This window comes from Podarcis erhardii (genome assembly GCF_964252035.2).
Source record: "Podarcis erhardii genome assembly, chromosome: 12".
NCBI classification, from domain to species: Eukaryota; Metazoa; Chordata; class Lepidosauria; order Squamata; family Lacertidae; genus Podarcis; species Podarcis erhardii.
In genome coordinates, this window is record NC_138513.1 from 27,065,483 (window position 1) to 27,084,204 (window position 18,722).

The window sequence follows — 18,722 nt, forward strand, 5'->3', positions numbered from 1 at the left end:
CCCCAGTTACAAATGCACCCTTTTTCTAATTCTGCATGTATCTCCTTTCCTTCATCCACTACAGACCACGATGTCCGTGGGCAAGGCTTTGTGAGTTCACCATAAATGTCAGGCTGCTCCTCATCTCCACCAGTCTGGGGTAACCAGGTGGAGAAGTTGGCCCCTGAGTGAGCAACTATAAGACTACCTGGCAGGTGTGGTCGCAAGGTAGGAGAGCACATCCGCCTGCTGCCTGATGCAAACATACCAGAGGAAAGTGAAAGGAAAAGAGGTGGAAGCGAGTTTCAGGTGTGACAGTTTGAATGAGGCTAGTGTGGAAGGCTGCCGCTGCTGCCTGTCACCATGTCTTTAAGGAAGGTTGAGTTAGAATGTCAGTTAGAGGCAGCCAAGCTGGATTCTGCTTCTCCTCCTTTGTGAATGAAGCATCCAGGGGAAGGTTGGTTGGCTGGCGAAGGGGGAGATTATGCACCCTGCGTCCAGCCTGAGAGAGAGGTCTTTGAGAAAGCCTGGGGAGCCACGGTGCATCAGTGCAGAGGCTGCTGAGGTAGGCGGAGGGATGGTCCAACTGAGGGTAAAGTAGCTTCTTCCTGCATCTTGAGCCAGTGTGGTATAGTGGTTAAGAGCGGTGGACTCATAATCTGGTGAACCGGGTTCGCGTCCCCGCTCCTCCACATGCAGCTGCTGGGTGACCTTGGGCTAGTCACACTTCTCTCTGAAGTCTCAAACACAGAGTGTTTGTTGTGGGGGAGGAAGGGAAAGGAGAATGTTAGCCTCTTTGAGACTCCTTCGGGTAGTAGAACTCCTATTAGAATAAACAAGTTCCGTTATAAATACTGAAATACCAAATAATATGGATAACAATGTGTAACAGAAAAAGAAGTAGAAAGTTGATTTAATAGTGTGTGAAAGAAAGTAATAGAAATGGAAAGAAATTGCAATTGAGTAGACTGGAAGTCTAACACAGGGTGGCGTGAGGGGTGAGGGACAGTGGTGGGAAAAGGAAGTATGTGCAGGATTGTGTGTGGGTATGTATGAATATTTTTAAGGATTGTATGAAATGTATGTTTGTTTGTATATCAGTAATATGTATGTATAAATGTATTAATGTTGAATTATTTCAATAAATCTCTTAAAATTAAAAAAAAGAGACTCCTTAGGGTAGTGATAAAGTGGGATAGCAAATCATTCTTCTTCTTCTTCTTGAATTTCATGACATGGCAGGGGTGAGGAAGAGACTGGCCGTGCCTCCTGTGTTGTAGAAGCAGCATGGGGTGGGGGCTTCTGAAAAGGCTGCAATTGAGGCCTCTGAGGAGCGTGCCACAGCCATCCTTAGAGGCCAGATCTGCTGTCCCTGTGGATCCTGCCGCCCAAGGCAGCCACCGCACCTTGCCTCATGGGTGGGCCAGCACTGCAGATTACATCTGTGTCTTAAACGTCTGTGTTGCTTGGTTTTGTTTTGTTTTGATCTGTTGATGCAAGATTGCCTGCCAGCTGCAGTTCAGCACATCAAGGAATCCTAAAGCTGGTTTAAACAGTATCATGCTTGCATCAGTCTGGTCTGATAAGAAACTTTGGCAGAAAACGTCCAGCCAATTAAGAATGATATCATATGAACTGGCCCTAAACTCATGTTCAGCCATGAGTTTATTAACTCCCGTAGAACAAGGCTCCCCACCCCCATACTCTTATAGCTATGCTTTGAATATATGATTTGTAGGAGTGAATCTTTTTTTCCCTTCCAAATTCCCATGACTCTAGACTGACTAATGACGAAAAACAAAGAATTAATAGCTGAGAGCTATATAGCAATCCTCATATCTATGTTTCTTCCTCTATCTTCCAGGAGCCAGTGTTGCCCCCAGGCATTCAGTGCTGTCTTCCCCACAAATATGTGGTAAGGCACGTACTGAAGCGAAATGAAGTAAGGAGGATAAAAACTGGAATGTAATAGCTGTAGGTATTTTTTCTTTCTTCTGTTCAAGAATAGGCGAGAAAGAGATCCTGTGAATTCAATTTCTCTTTTTATATGTAAGAATATATTTTGTTTAATTATGTGCATTGTTTCTGACACACCATTTGTTTCCAGGCTTTAGGAAAACAGTTGAAAATATGTGGCTATAAGAAAAATAATGAAGTTACCGATTTGTATCTTGGTGAAAAGTAAGTACCGTATATTCTTCTTCTTCTTTTGCTGATTTAAGGCACTGTTCTGTTAGGCTCAGCTGAAAAGAATCAATTTTTAGACTGATTAATCTTTAAGCAATATAAAACAGAACTTCTTTTTGGTTCTGTGAAAATAAAATAGTTTGTTTCCGGGACCAGTAAGTTGCCATTTCATTCTTAAATCTTTATTTTGTGAGGCCAGCGCTCATCTTAAGAAAGGTAAAGGTAAAGGACCCCTGACCATCTTAAAGAAGGTAAAGGTAAAGTCCAGTCATGAACGACTCTGGGGTTGCGGCACTCATCTCGTTTTACTGGCCAAGGGAGCCGATGTTTGTCCGCAGACAGTTTTTCCAGGTCATGTGGCCAGCATGACTAAGCCGCTTCTGGCGAAGCCAGAGCAGCACACGGAAATGCCGTTTACCTTCCTGCCGGAGTGGTACCTATTTATCTACTTGCATGTTGACGTGCTTTCGAACTGCTAGGTGGGCAGGAGCTGGGACCAAGCAACTGGACCTCACCACCGACCTTCCAATTGGCAAGCCCAAGAGGTTCAGTGGTTTAGACCACAACGCCACCCGCGTCCCATAGGGCTCATCTTAGAAAAGGCTAAATATCAGAATTCCCTTAGTGATGTACAAATTGTGCTAGCAGAATGGTTTGCACAAGAGAAGGCGCAGGAACCAGCATAATGCACAATCATTATTATCTTCCTTACCATAACACAGTAGGGGTTGCTCTAGCCGTCAGAGAATGTTGAATGTAGGCCAGAGTTTGCACATCCAAACCAGCAAACTGATTTGTAGTTTCCCTCCAAATCATAATTGCTCACCATGATTTGCTTCTGCTTTGCAGTTTAGGCATATGCTAAGCAGGAAGCAGTTCATTGTATCTGCCCATACAAGGGGAAGAAAGGACCAAATAACCAGAGCATGGTTGTTTCCACACCTCCCAAACCATAGTTTGCAACATTACTTCTAAACTGGCTGACTTGTGTTGTGTTGATTGGAGCGGGGCTGCTATAAAAAGCTAATAAATATTTAAGTCTGTGCATTAAAATCCTCCAGTACTGTTAATGAAGCACAGGAAATTCTGCTTCTGAGAAAGCTGTCATCTTGAGGAAATTGATTAGTTTAGTTGTAAATTGGAAAAGAATGCTGGAGGCCCAAAGGGCATGCAAAGACTAGAAAGACCTGCATAAAGAGGCAGGTTAAAAAAATTATTGGAATTAAACTCTCCTTGGAAGAAATGTAATGCCTTTGGGTGCAATCCTCAGATGAGTTTCTCCAGAGATGTTCTATTTATTTCAGTAGAATGTCTCTAGAGTAAGTGGTTTGAGGGCTGCAGTCTGTTCATCAAAAGGGTAGGCCTGGAGATATGGGGCGGGGGGGGGGGATGAAGCCAATTAAAAATAAGTTTAAACTTTTGGAGAGAGAAATAGGAGATAACTTGCATGTGGATAGAAGTCAATAAGGAAAAGTGATTGTTGTGTGTGCATTGTGCAGAGCTCCAGCATTCTATAAATAAAAACATCATGGGATTGAGAATTTTGCCCAGGTATGTCGTTTTGTCAAGAGTCCTTTAAGCCATGGCTAAATTGCCAAGAATCTGTGCCATAACTGAATGCAGTACAATGGTACCTCGGGTTGCATACGCTTCAGGTTACATATGCTTCAGGTTACAGACTCTGCTAACCCAGAAATAGTGCTTCAGGTTAAGAACTTTGCTTCAGGATGAGAACAGAAATCGTGGCAGCAGCGGAAGGCCCCATTAGCTAAAGTGGTGCTTCAGGTTAAGAACAGTTTCAGGTTAAGTATGGACCTCCGGAACGAATTAAGTACTTAACCTGAGGTACCATTGTATGCAGAGTATCTGTTCCGGGTTTTCTTTTTCCCTAGAGAGATCAAACCAATCGCACTAGGCTTCCTCTGTCATTGTTAGACAGGCTCTTCAAGCCTGGCAGCAGACCAAATAGAAGACAAGTGTTCATTCACCACATCATCTAGTTCCTGTTAGGTGGGAAGCCATACATCTCCAGGTATTTCCTCACCCCAAATGGTTCATAGCTCCCTCCCGCCCCGTCTTTAATATACATTGATCATGACAAATGGAAAGAGCATTGAGAAATGGCTGCAATATATGGATATTTTTTTCTTTTTAGATAACCACTTAGGGCCAAATGTGTCATGGAAGATCTGAGGTACATGGAAGATCTCAACTTCTTTTGTTTTCACCAACAGCAGTCATGGGTGGAGGAAGCTGGGCTTTTATGAGTACAGGAAGCTCCCCGCTTCAAAAGAGGCCCCTCTAACTTACTGTGATGGTAATTGTGATGCCAACATATAAGAGAAGGACCCTTGCTGCTCGTCTCACACCTGAAGAGTGCTAATGTTAATATATGAATGGACATTTCCCCCATGCACTCAGTTGCTTTGCAGTGTGGTCACTCAGACCATTAAGTCTCTAATTAACTACGGTTTTTGTTTCATCCAAAACAAGCAAAACAACCCAGATTATCAGCTTCAGAAGAAGCCAGAATATTAAACCATGATATTATATCCTGGCTTGTTCCAAAGCTGCTAACCAAGCTGATACATGATCATCTGAAGTCAACCACTGATACTTGCGTTCCTCACCAAATATGAGGTAAAATTGTGGAGACTGAGAACTGTTGGTACTTAACAAAAGTCATTTATTTACTACTTTAGATGCTCAGCAACCACTGGGTGTGAATGAATTTCCATATACAGTGGTACCTCAAGTTACAAATGCCTCAGGTTTCAGACGCTACAGGTTACAAACTCCGCTAACCTGGAAGAGTTACCTCGAGTTGAGAACTTTGCTCCAGAATGAGAATGGAAATCATGTGCTGGCAGTGTAGCGGCAGCAAGAGGCCCCATTAGCGAAAGCACGCCTCTAATTAAGTGTAGTTTCAGGTTAAGAACAGACCTCCAGAACAAATTAAGTTCGTAACTAGAGGCACCACTGTATTACTTCATAAACAGTACTGTATATGCTTTTCTGACAAAAGAGGGTTGCTTACTGCCAACAGTATGTGAGCACATTGAATCAAAAAGCAGCTGTTACTGATGCAATTACATAACTGCTTCAGTGCTTATTTCTGATGTATAATAGTATATTAAAGTGGGTATTAACAACTGAAGTTATATAACTTTTGTTTCAGAGGATTAAAAGAAATCCCTGATTTATCACAGTTCCGGATATTAAGCCATTTGTGGCTAAATAATAATAAGGTAATAAATATAAAGTTTACATTATTTTTTACACTTTTGACTTTATTTTTGGCAATAAAAAGTAATGGGGGATTTTGTAGCATTAAAAAAAAAAGCTTAGAATTTGTTGAATTTATAGACTGGGTCCAAAGCTAAAATGCAACCCCATTCATTTCAAGAAAAGAGATTTAAACATATGCCTAACTGCCACAATAGAATCAAATTTTGGCTGTGTGTTTAGTACTAGTACAGTGGTACCTTGGTCCTCAAACTTAATCTGTTCCAGAAGTCCATTCCAAAACCAAAGCGTTCCAAAACCAAGGCATGCTTTCCCATAGAAAGTAATGCAAAGTGGGTGAATCCGTTCCAGACTTTTAAAAACAACCCCTAAAACAGCAATTTAACGTGAATTTTACTATCTAACGAGACCACTGAGCCATAAAATGAAAGCAATAAACAATGTACTGCAGTCACACAATCAATCAGTCAGTAGCTGAACTGGGTTCCACACAGTCATAAAAACAAAACAAAAAGAGCCGCAAAAACAAAAATGCAAAAGAGATAGCAAAAACAGACAGACCTCAGCATAACACTCAAAACGGAAGCGTGGCACTCAAATCGGAAGCATAACACTCAAAACGGAGCACATTCGGCTTCCGTAAAAAGTTTGCAAACCGGAACACTTACTTCCGGGTTTACAGTGTTTGAATTCCAAGTTGTTTGAATACCAAGGCATTTGAGAACCAAGGTGCCACTGTACAAGTATCACCATATGGTTGGGAGAAAGGGCTCTAAGGGATGGAAAAACTCCCATGTGAAATTGCTGGTCAGTGCAAACAATCCTGAACTCTCGGGACAAATGATCTGACATTTGTCAGATACTTTCAGCAGCTTCCTCTGCTTCTGTATTGCTGAGGCCGGGAGAATTTGCCCTTGGGTACTTTCCCGGAGCCATTTGCTCCCAACCCCTGGTGAGTCACAAACACCATCCTTTCCAGTTCAGAGCTTTTTGGTGCCCCCGTTTGAGACTGAACATTGAGTGCATTTAGGCAGCCTCTATAATGAGGCAGGTGCACTCCCTGGACTCTCAGGGCAGAATATATTCAAGTTTAAATGCAGAAACATTTATCGAATCATGAATTACATGTTATAACAATTAACCAAGAAGAATAAATAGGCAGATGGAAGGCTTTTTGAAAGTCACACAACAGCCACAGCTTCTGTCACTGGCCGCTCATGTATGACTGTAAATACATACATACATATCTAAGACTAGGAAAAGATACTGTAAAATTCCATATAATTTGGGAGAACATACAGGTTTATTGCCTTGGGCTAAGAGTAATCGCATGCCATATAATGTCAACCATGTTGAAAGGCTGCCGTTATTACAATGTTTTGCATCTTTCAGTATGCTAGCAAGCAGACAGCTTCTTTGTACAGCTCAGGCCTTTACAATGTAGGGCCACCTCTATGCTTGCTTGCTTGTGCACCCCCTGGGTTGATTCCAAATACCTGTTGCTTGTTTCCCATACCTGTGGAAAGTTGAAAGGCTGAGAGAGTGGAAGTCTTGTGAGCTGTTGCTGGTGGAGGAATAGACATAAAGTATCAGGGAGTGCGGAAGGGGAGGGGAAAGATAACCTAAACATGAAATATAGGATGCAGAAAGACGTGAGGTGGAGAAAGAGTGTAAGAGAGGGATATTATATATATTTTTAAAGCAAAAGAATGAGATTGTTGGATGGGAGAAAGGTAAGAACACCACATTTATTGAATACAGAAAGTCTATGAGGGCTCTCACCCACACACGCAAACATTTTATTACATCTATCCACTTCCACAATGCAGTTCAAGGTGGTTTACAGGCCACTGAGTATGGCTAAGTTCAGCAAGCTGCATCTTGTCCCTTCAGCCCATGTGCTGGGACCAGCTTATCACTTCCACCGTTTGTGAGAACTGAGCCATTGTTAAAGGTGCCCCAGACTTCTTTGGGAGGAATGGCACGATATAAATTTAGTAAATAAAATGTGCATTCTACCTGATCCTTGTTTAACGCTCTAACACTCTGTACGTATTTTCTGAGAATCTGTATTCTACTATTACTGTGTTTACATAACTGTTTTGATTTTTACATTGTATAAATTATACATTGTATAAATATTAGGTTATGTATTGACATTTGTATTCTGTGATGTAAACTACCCTGTAGTCTTTTGATGAAGGTCAGAATATAAATTTAATTAATACTAATATTAATACTTATAATATGTAGCAGATTAAATATTAGCAGACTATATATCCTTTGCTGAAGCTCTCCTTTTCCAGCTATATGTGATTTGTGCCACTTCAGGACAAAGGATGAAGAGGGTAAAATGGCTGAGGTTTCAGCACACTGGGTGGCATTCAGTGAAGTTTTACTAAGAGCAGACCTACTGAAATTAGTGGACCTAACTTAGTTACGTTCACTAATTTCAACAGTATGGCAATCATATGACATGCAAAAACACGTTATAGGGAGGTGCTTAATATAGAGGGAAAGAACATTTCTACTGTGCATTTTGAGGCCTGTTATATTTTTAATCTGTTATATGGGAAATTTCACAGGCGTATTTAAACCCACAAAGATAGCATATAATATATGCTATATGGTATAGTTCTTCACCAATAAAATCACATGAACCTATTGTTCTAATTCTCATAATTCAGATTCAGAATCTAACTATGTTGAAGCATAACTGCTGCTTGACAGAACTGTACCTCAACAATAACGAAATCCGAGATATATCAGGTATGGCATTAACATAATCTCTTGTGAACCGGGAGTGATTCCTGTGAGCATATACGTGTTAAATATGGTTGAAATAGACTGCAAGAAGTCCTGGAAATAAGACGAGTGGTGCTTCATGAAAATAGAATGGGGGAATGTTCTTTGGCCCCATGGAGCCTTCAGTGTGGGTTTTCTCAGGGCTCGATTTTATCCCTCATGCTGCTTAATCACAGAGTGCGGTCATCCAGAGTTTTGGAGTATGTTGTCGGCAATATGCTGATGACACACAGCTCTGCTTCTCCTTTACACCTGCAGCTGAGGCAGTGGATGTGCTAAATGGTTGTCTTGCCTCAGTAAAGAATTAGATGATAGTCAATAAACTGAAGCTCAGTTCAGATAAACTGAGGTCCTATTAGTTGGTGGCTCCCTAGCTCTGATGGCTGGGAGGTTGATGGGGTTACACTCCCACCGAAGGAGCGTGTACAGAGCCTGGGCATTTTTCTGGTGTGGAGTGCCTTCCATCAGATTCAATTGGTGGCCCGGTTCCGCCTTTATCTGGACAGTGATAGCTGAACTTCTGTTGTTTATGCTCTAATAACCTCTAGGTTAGATTACCTCAATGTGTTATATGTGGGACTGTCTCTGAAGATGGTTCAGAAACTTCAGCTAGTGCAGAATTCAGTGACCAGGTTTCTCACTGGGACAAGATGGTTTGGAAACATAACGCCAATCCTGGCTTGACTGCCCTGGCTGCCAGTTAGCTTCCAGGCCAAATTCAAATTATTGGTTTTGACCTATAAAGTCTTAAACAGCTCAGGACCACAATGCCTCAAGGATTGCCTCTCCCCATATGAATTTACTCGATATGAATTCACCCCATCTTCATGTGCCTCCTCCATGACAGGTCCAGACAGGCAACATGAGAGCAGGCCTTTTCTGTGGTGGCTCCCTGTTGGTGGAGTGCTCTACAGAGGGAGGCTTGTCTTAGATATCTTTAGGCTCCCTTCAAACACTTTCCTCTTTAACCAGGCTTTCAGCCTTTTAACTACCTGTGACCTTTTAGAAGTGGGTTGGATGTTTTTTAATGTTGAATGTATTTTGGTTCAAATGTATCCATATGGGTTTTTTTTTGTTTGTTGTTCATTTGGTTTTTGGTTGTAAGTCACTGGGCAAGATAAGGAGATGTAACAAACTGAAGAAACAAAATATGAGCACAAGTAAGGCATTATTTTATTGTTAATTGTTGTTGCCATTTTAGGTGCTCTGAAACATATTCATGTGTTGCAAATCCTGATGCTTCACAACAATCACCTGAAAACCCTGGAGAAAACTGTGAAAGAGCTTCAAGGAATGCAGCATCTGCAGACCTTAAGTAATCATTTACTACCTTTCTCTCTCTCTCTCTTTTTCCTCCCCATGCAGCACAACATTGACAGGAACCCCTCATACATTTAGTAGAAAACAGATAGTTTTGAGGAGAAGGATTGAATAAGATATATGAGCCTTTTTTGGAAATGCTTTTTGCTGAGCAAATAAGATTCTCTAATTAAACATACCAGTATCAGTTTTAACTAGTGTCTGCATTTGTTTTATTTTACGTTACTGACAGAGCAAGGGGTAGATGAAAATGCTTGAGACTCTGAAATTTCATATTAAGATAAACAAGACGGTGCTGGCGCCACTAAGCGTTGCTGCATTCAAATTGCCTTCAGGGAAGTAGGATTATAAACTGTTAACCTGTTGAAAGTGAAAGTGTAAGCAATCTTTCTCAGGTTTTTTTCCCTCCCTAAAGGAATGTGCTCATAGATCATACCAGGGCTTTCAGAACTTTTAAGAAGCAGGAACTAATTTAATGCCTCGGTAAAGTAATTAATAGAGGTATTTAATATTGTTACAGGCCACCCTAATCTCTGCCGCGTGGTAGCAAGGGATTCCAGGGGTCTTGGCACTTAACCAGGCTTTGTGTTTCCTTGCTGTAATATCTTAGAAATACAGTTTATTGACACATGTTTACGCCTGAGTTTTATGGAGGGAGAGCTCACAGCAATTATATCCCAAGAGGGGGGGGGGTGCTGTCCTTCAGTCCCACATGGTGTTCTGTCCATTTCCTTCTCCTTCTTCCCAGAAAACCCTGCTCCAAAAACTTGTTGCAAAAGGACACCCTCTCTTCCTGTGATGACATCGCACCCCACGGTTACCCTGGCAACCTCCCGCTCTCATCTCTGCTTTTGTCTTCTGCTAACTAACACATATCTGGGGGGAAAGGACAGTATCTGCATGGTCAATTGTTCTTTAATGGCCCAGTCACATTTCTCCTTGTGTTCTTAATGGCAACAATGGCAACTTTGGGGGGGAGGGGGGCCTCAAATATTTTATTGGGGGTGTGTGGCAAAGGGATCTTGGCCCCTCAGTGTTGGCTCCTATGCCAAAGACCTTTCTATTCCAGCTTTCTATTCTCAGTGGCCAACTTGATGCCTTTGAGAGGCTCACTAGCAGGAGAGGAGCACAACAGCGCCCCCTTCTCATTGTCCTTGGAAAATGGCATCCAGAGGCCTGTGATACTTTTTAAAGCAGGGGTCAGCAAACTTTTTCAGCAGGGGGCTGATCCACTGTCCCTCAGACCTTGTGGGGGGCCGGACTATATTTTGGAAGAAAAGAAATGAATGAATTCCTATGCCCCACAAATAACCCAGAGATGCATTTTAAATAAAAGGGCACATTCTACTCATGTAAAAACACGCTGATTCCTGGACCGTCCGCGGGCTGGATTTGGAAGGCGATTGGTCAGGATCCGGCCCCCGGGCCTTAGTTTGCCTACCTATGTTTTAAAGGCAACCAAGATGGCAGCCAACACGCTGGTAAAAAAATCAATGGTTCAACAATATGCTGAGTGAAGTATTTCCTCATGTCTGGTATTATGCACGCCTCTACCATGTCCCTTTCTTACTTGCTTTTTTCCTGAATGAAAAAGCCTCCAATGTTGTAAACTTTCCTCAAAGAGGACATGCCCCATTGATCATTTTGACTGTCCCCCTTTAACAGCTCTATAACCTCCTTTTTCGAGGTGCAGCGACCAACACTTTAGACAGCATTTCGACTGCAGTTACTCCATAGATTTGTATAAAGGCCTTCTGATATTCTTGCATACGGAGGTTTTAGGCTCTGTGCACTATTCAAAGTGATGAGATTATTTCTACAGAGATGATTAAATCTCTACTTCATAGCCATAAAAGTAGTGTTCTTTCTACTACTGCCATCTAGTGGTTCTTTGCATGCAATCAATTACCACGATTTATTTTTGAGTGAGGAAAAAAATCACAAAAATAGATGAACAAGATTTTTCAGGATATGTCCTGAAAAAAAAGATAGATTATGTTTTTTATCCCGATATTGTCATTATTAAAAGAAGCCACTGATACACTGAAAGTGTCTTCTCAAAGCACAAAGCACTAATATGCCTCACTACTGAGTTGCTTCTCTGTCAGTGTTTTAAAGCTTTCCCCCTCTGCCATGAGAAAAATGGAGTAGCATAATGAGCTGGATCACAATTAATATTAAAACATGGTTTAGCGCTATGTGTGTGAGTAGAAACAAGCTTCAGCAAAATCTTGTGCTTTCACCCTTCCTCCTTCCCTCTTGTCCTCCCCATGTGGCCAGGAGAAGGACTTTGCTAGCATTTACTTTGTGGGTGATTTTTCTGTGTAATTAAATAATCTTCAACCTGTTTTGAATGGGGTTGCACTTCTTCTAAGGAAGAAAGTTTTCAATTTGAGGATGCTCTGTGATCCAACACAGGTTAGCCTCAGAGGCAGAGAGTGTGTTATTTCTGTTTCATTGGATATACCAATTACGACACTATCTGAGTAGAGATAAGCTTGCAGCAGTTATCTAAGCTTCGATAATCTCCTGCTTAGATAACTGTACTGTGTTATATGTGATGCTGCCTTTAAAAATAGCCTGGAAAGTCCAGCTGGCCCAAAATAGAGCTGTGAGATTATTAATGAGTACAGGTGTATATATAAATATACATCTGTATATAACTTTTTAAAAGGTGATAGAACGGATTGCAGAAACTATCAAGGCATCTCTTTATTAACTGCGGACGGGACGGCAAGCATCTTAGCAAACTGTCTCCTAACAATATCAGAGGCTACCCTTTCTGAATCCGAAAATGGTTTTCGACCTTCCAGGGGGACAGTGGACATGATTTTCACTGCTCGACAGCTTCAAGAAAAATGCAGAGAGCAAAACCAACCCCTGTATATGACCTTTATTGACCTAACTAAGGCCTTGGACAATGTAAATCATAATGCCCCATGGACTGTCCTTTTGAAAATCGGCTGCCCAGATAAATTTGTGAACATCCTCTGTCTCCTAGATGATAATATGACAGCAACAATTGCAGATAGCAATGGCTGTCAAAGTGCACCATTCAGTGTGGGATCAGGTGTTAAACAGGGTTGTGTTATCTCCCCAACTCTATTTATTAGTTTAATCGCAATGATCCTACACTTTGTCAAAGGGAAGCTCCCCACTGGAGTAGAAATCATATATTGAACAGATGGAAAGCTTTTTAATCTGAGTAGTCTGAAAGCAAAGACCATTGTGTGCTTAGAGAGAGACGGTGGTCATTTCATGTGCTTTGAAGCAAATCTATACTCTACAAGAGAAATGTCACGGCCTGCAGTATTCTGCTGGTATTACACACTTATCAGCATTTCTTTTATACTGAGAAAGCCATTGGTGTGCAATGCAGCAATAGATAATCACATAAGATAATTATGTAATGAGTTTAGGATATGGAGGAGACTGCAGATGACTTAAAGGTAAAGGGACCCCTGACCATTAGGTCCAGTCACGGATGACTCTGGGGTTGCAGCACTCATTTTGCTTTATTGGTCGAGGGACCAAGCGTACAGCCTCCGGGTCATTTGGCCAGCATGACTAAGCCGCTTCTGGTGAACCAGAGGAAATGCCATTTACCTTCCCGCTGGAGTGGTACCTATTTATCTACTTGCACTTTGACAGGCTTTTGAACTGCTAGGTTGGCAAGAGCAGGGACCAAGCAACGGGAGCTCACCCCGTCGCAGGGATTCAAACCGCTGACCTTCTGATTGGCAAGCCCTAGGCTCTGTGGTTTAACCCACAGCGCCACCCACGTCCCACACAGATGATTTACCTGCATTGAATTCTGAAGCATTTCAGCCGCAAGACCAATGATTTTGATAAAATCCCAGACACCTAATTCCTGCTAGTCACTTTTTCTAATGGAATGATAACCAGCAATCTGCATAAAAAGACGTGAATTGCCCCTTTGGCCAGGATACTGGTTATTTGTGTAATCTGCTCTTTGTGCAACTCTGTAAATACAGAGGATTTGGATTGGGTCATCCAGAATCCTTTTTTTACATGTTGAAGACAAAGAATTCTGGAACCAACTAATGCTGGTTCCCATTGTACGCTCACTGTAAAAAGAAAGGTTCCTATTTCCCCACCAAAGAACGACCATCAACTATGATGTGCCAGCGAATCATGTTGTGTTTTTCATATATATAAATAGGAACTAAATTAAATGTGTTGTGCTGATATAGACAGACAAAATGGAATGGTGCCTTAGTCAAAGCTCAGCTGTCACACACAAAAAGGAAGATTAAAATTAGAGCAGTTTGATTTTTCTGAATGCTTTTGCGTTCACTGAAGTCTGATGAGGATTCTTGTGAGTGGCCAGACCAGTCACAACACCTCTCAGTCAGGAATGGAGAAGTTGAAAGTCTTTTACAGTTATCATCTCTGTCTTCTAGATATGTTTGGGATTTGCTGGGGCTTATCTGGGAGGGCGAGATGCATTGGTGCAATACATGATGGGAAACTTGATCCGAGTATCAGAATCTTTCTGGTTAATCATAAAGAACAAACAAGAACTTCAAAGACTCATAACAAGTGGCAAAAAAGGCATTTGTTACAGATCTTTTTTCATGCACCTCACAATGGGCCACAACGTTCAGGAAGGAGGTGCTTTGTGAATACAAACTGGTTGATTATGTCTGTATAGTATCTACTGAAATATGGAGGAGGTGGCCAAGTCTTTGCTCAGTCATTTTGACCATTGTTCTCTTTGTTTCAACTCCTGCAGATCTGTTTAATAACCCCATGTCTCATGATCGCAGATACCATCTGTACGTAATATACCACATTCCTTCAGTAACATTGTTTGACAGAAAAGGTAGAAACTGTTTCTCCCCCGCTTTCTTTGCTTAATAGACATGAAGGATAATCACTTAATGCTTTTATATCTGAACAAGAAGCAATATATTTGTGGCTGCCCTTCCTCAGCAGTCATCAATTTTGTAAGAGTACATACAATACTTGTTAGTATTGGGTAGATACAGTGCAGGACGTCGTTCATCTTTAATAGAATTATCTGGCCCTACTTTTAAGAAACCTTCATGGAAATGAACGTGCATCTATAGCCTGGTTAAGTGAAATTGTAACAGCTTATTTATTTCAGTTTCCAGGGGAGTTGTCTTTGTTTGTCTATTCCCACACAAGCAACAACATTTTATTGCTCCTTAAAGACACATAGATTTATCATGATTATTATTTGCTCTCCCATCAGATGTCAAGGAGATGTGTAACTATACAAACTTTAGAAGACATCTGAAGATAGCCCTGTATTGGGAAGGTTTTTAATGTTTAATGTTTTATTTTGTTTTTATATATTTGGAAGCCACCCAGGGTGGCAGGGCAACCCAGTCAGATGAGTAGGGTACAATTATTATTGCATGTATCTGTTGCATGAAGGATTTATTATCCTTTGTTGATGGATGCAGTTGTGTGTGAATGTAAACAGTGAGGTCAGAAGGCAGCAAAATGCAAAAGGTACAAACCAAGCATCACAGAAGTACTTAAATGTTTGTAAAGTAGGCATAGCGGCCATTCACAAAGCAGTGCTGAAAACACAAGCAGCCAGCATTGCTAAATTAATTTGCAAAGTTAATTCATTAATTTCATGGAACAAGCCCTATGCAATGCTTATTAAAACTGGCCTATTCAAGGTGGACTATGGAGCCTATTGAACACCTTTCACACACTAGCAGTAGGAAGTCCTCTCAATTCCCATAGCCAAATCAATTGTAAGCGACATAGGGCAGTTTCAAAAGCAGTTTGGAATATATCAGGGGAGACTGTAGCTCGGGGGGGGGGGTGTCAAAAAGCCCCACAGGGAGCAGAGGTAACACAAGGGTGCACCTAAAAGAGCTCTCTTGACTGTGACCAGAAGCCTGCCTCTCTAGAAGCATTAAGCTACTACTGTCTGTAAATCACACAAGTCGCAACATCCCTTAGTGCTAGGCTGTCACCCACCTAAAGAATAAAGAAATATAGTATGTCAGCAGCTGGTTGAGCTCCAGATAATGACATCTATTCCTATGTTACAGAAGTAACCTCAAAAGAAAGAGTATCAGCTGTTCATATATATGACCATGAACGGTCCCTCGTGCTTCATTCTATAGGATTTGGGAAGAAAATCGATGAACCGTTTTTGCCCAAGCAATCATTTTGCCTAACACCAACCAAAGTGATAAGATTGCCTCCAGGTATTTAACAGTGATTCAGAAAATAATAATAATAATTATAATAATAATGCAGATGAACAACCATTGCCTCCTTACATTAAATGACTTTCATAATTATATAATTGCCTTGCTTTTTAGCAGTCTACTTGGGATTCTTTGAGGGCTTGCTGTGATTTACACTCATTGTCATTCTAGGCTTCTCAGTAAAAGCTGTTATCTTTTAGAAGAAAAAAATCATTGTTAAATTACTCAGGGTATTTACTGTATAATTCAGCTATTCTTCCCTTTTCCGGATATCTAATATTGGTCTTTAAGATTTTAAAGCTTGAAAATAAGAAGGGCTTGGCATGTGCTGCATACATATAGCTGCTTTCCTTCTCATTTATAGGGCAGCTTTTTCAGATACTCCCCCCACCCACCCCTTTGGCAGTCAATGTTTGGCACACTAGGAGCAAATGAGCAAGCAGAATTGAACTCTACATATATCAGCTGGAGGGCAGGTTCAATCCTGCTTCCTGCAGGGATTAGGTGGGTGAGCAACCTCTCCTGCAAATCCCCAACCAAGCAGAACTGAACTCCCCAAGCACCAGCTTGATGGGCATGTGTTGTCAGGTGTCAAGCAGGCAGGCGAAACTTGGCCCACAAGTCATAGATTTCCAGTTTTATGGCAAGTCTTTTCAGTTGTATTCCAGTGACTACTGCCACAGCCATTGAAGATTCCTAATTGGTGCACAAAAATCTTTAGAAACCTCTACCTGCTGCTGCCTTTTTCTTAGTTATGTGTAGTTGAAGCAGGTGACAAATGGGGAACAAATATGATTTTGTCCACAGGGAGAAATCAATCACAAGTTAGCTGTATATAAGTTTCAGCAAGTAACTAGAAAAAACTATCTCACTTGGTGAACCATTTAAGCCAAATTGCTAACTAACAAAACTTGCCATTTGAATCTAATGGAATTTAGAATTGACTGAAACTGTTCAGTATTCTGCATGTCAAGGGCTATGAATAACTTTTTCCTATCTTTGTTTTAGGTTGCGAGTTTGGAAATCACCTGGTTAAGTAAGCAAGATCTGCCTTTCCTTTATTTCTAATCCATTAATATTTAGATACGAAGCTTCCAGTCTAACAACAACTTAAAAACAAAAGATTTATTTTGCCCTAATACATCATGCACACTTCATCAGATGCATGAAGTGATATCCCTGGCTGGCAGATACAGTTACAGATAGGTAGCCGTGTTGGTCTGCCATAGTCAAGACAAAATAAAAAAATTCCTTCCAGTAGCACCTTAAAGACCAACTAAGTTAGTTCTAGGTATGAGGTTTCGTGTGCATGCACACTTCTTCAGATACACTGTGTATCTTCAGGTGTATCTGAAGAAGTGTGCATGCACATGAAACCTCATACCTAGAACTAACTTAGTTGGTCTTTAAGGTGCTACTGGAAGGAATTTTTTTATTTTGTCTTGGCAGATACAGGTTAGCCAGCCACTCCATTCACATTGCCCCCATGTGTGTAGTAACCGGCTACTGTGCATGGAGAAGGTGAACATAATCTGCTAATGAAAAAGGGGATCATGGTCAGTACTAAAAACACCCCTTTCCCAACAGGCCTTGTAGAATAAGCACATCTGAAATGCTTTTTTTTTTTTAACATTCTCTGGTCAATATGCAGCACTCTCCAAGAAAACGCTGTTTATTTCTCTCTCTGGATCAGAAGCGGACAAATGGTTCCTTGCAGCCCACTTTCTAATTTTATGCAAATTGTGGCATCCCCTCTTGCTGATCAGCAGGGGAAAGGGGGCATTGCTGTAGTCTCATCTCCCTCCCCTCCCCACTTCTTGTCATCGGCTAAGCAGAAGTTGGGGGGGCTGTAGATACACATTTACTCCTCATTCACAATAGGGCTCCACACAAGATTCCTTCCATCCATAAACGTTTCTATGTGTGTGAAGAAGCAGATGTGGGTTGTTATCTCCCCCACCCCCGCAAAACCCCACATCCATTCATTTTGAGAGTACCCGCCCTTGAGGAATGGATTCTCACACGTACCTCAGCCCCACCTGTAAGCCATTCCTCCACCCACACAGAGGAGCAGTAGGGAAACAGCTGAGCTGTGTGGAAAGTGTGGGGCACAGCAGCAGAGTCTTGTTGCTCAGCTGGGAAGTGGGGGTGGGCTGCAGATAAATATTTGTAGCGAAACCACCCCCATTCTGTTTCCCCTGACTTTGCTTTACTTCTTGACTAAGAGGTACAAAATTTTTGTACTGTATTTTTCGCTCCATAAGATGCACTTTCCCCCTCCTAAAAAGTAAAGGGAAATGTGTCTGCATCTTATGGAGCAAATGCAGGCGGGAGGCTCTGCTCAGCGCTCCCTTTAAAGAGCTGCATGGAGTGTGTGTGTGGCTCTTGGGGGCTTTTCCTCGAGGAAGGAGAAGGGCAGCCCGTCAGTCCCTTCTCCCTCCTCAGGGAAAAGACTGCAAGCACCACACAGACACGCTCAACGCGGCTCATGATAGGGAGTCTAGGATTCATACAGGCTCTGCTCAGCACTCCCTTTAAATAATTTTTTTTTTCTTGCATTCCCCCTTTAAAAACTAGGTGTGTCTTATGGTCAGGGGCATCTTATGGGGTGAAAAATACGGTAAACCATAAAAAATATTTACTATGCATTGGGTGCCATATTAGTATCAAATCCATTCACGTTTAAACTTTAGTTTTCTCACTGCAAAAGAAAGAAAAAAAATATGGTCATTTACTTTCTCTCCCCCCCCCCCCCCCCCGCTTTTTGTTTGATTCTTTGGAAGGATTCCGTATGAAAACCCAGAACATGCTGTACTTGTGAGGGCCATGAGGCGATCTGTCATGGAGTTCGCCACTGTTGACTGGGAGAAGATGCCCACCTGTGAAGAGAAACGCCTTGGCAGCAATCCAGAAAAAAGGCCAGAGAGACTGACAATTAAGTTTCGATAAATGTGACTTTTCTCC

General features: G+C 41.7%; 1 protein-coding gene across 3 annotated transcripts; it reads left to right on the forward strand.

The window, feature by feature from the left end:
* The first annotated feature begins 372 nt into the window (after positions 1 to 372).
* LRRC72 (leucine rich repeat containing 72) lies at positions 373 to 18,722 on the forward strand. Of its 3 annotated transcripts, none has more exons than XM_081833877.1 (9): positions 374 to 544; positions 2,087 to 2,160; positions 5,345 to 5,414; positions 8,100 to 8,181; positions 9,419 to 9,532; positions 14,294 to 14,383; positions 15,672 to 15,755; positions 16,767 to 16,794; positions 18,542 to 18,722. In XM_081833877.1, exons 1-9 carry the CDS (start codon positions 464 to 466, stop codon positions 18,705 to 18,707), a joined length of 789 nt encoding a protein of 262 aa, XP_081690003.1. In that variant the 5' UTR covers positions 374 to 463; the 3' UTR covers positions 18,708 to 18,722. The 3 variants fall into 3 exon arrangements, with proteins under 3 accessions (XP_081690004.1, XP_081690003.1, XP_081690002.1); XM_081833876.1 differs by having other exon boundaries at positions 377 to 544; positions 15,597 to 15,755; XM_081833878.1 differs by lacking the exon at positions 15,672 to 15,755 and having other exon boundaries at positions 373 to 544.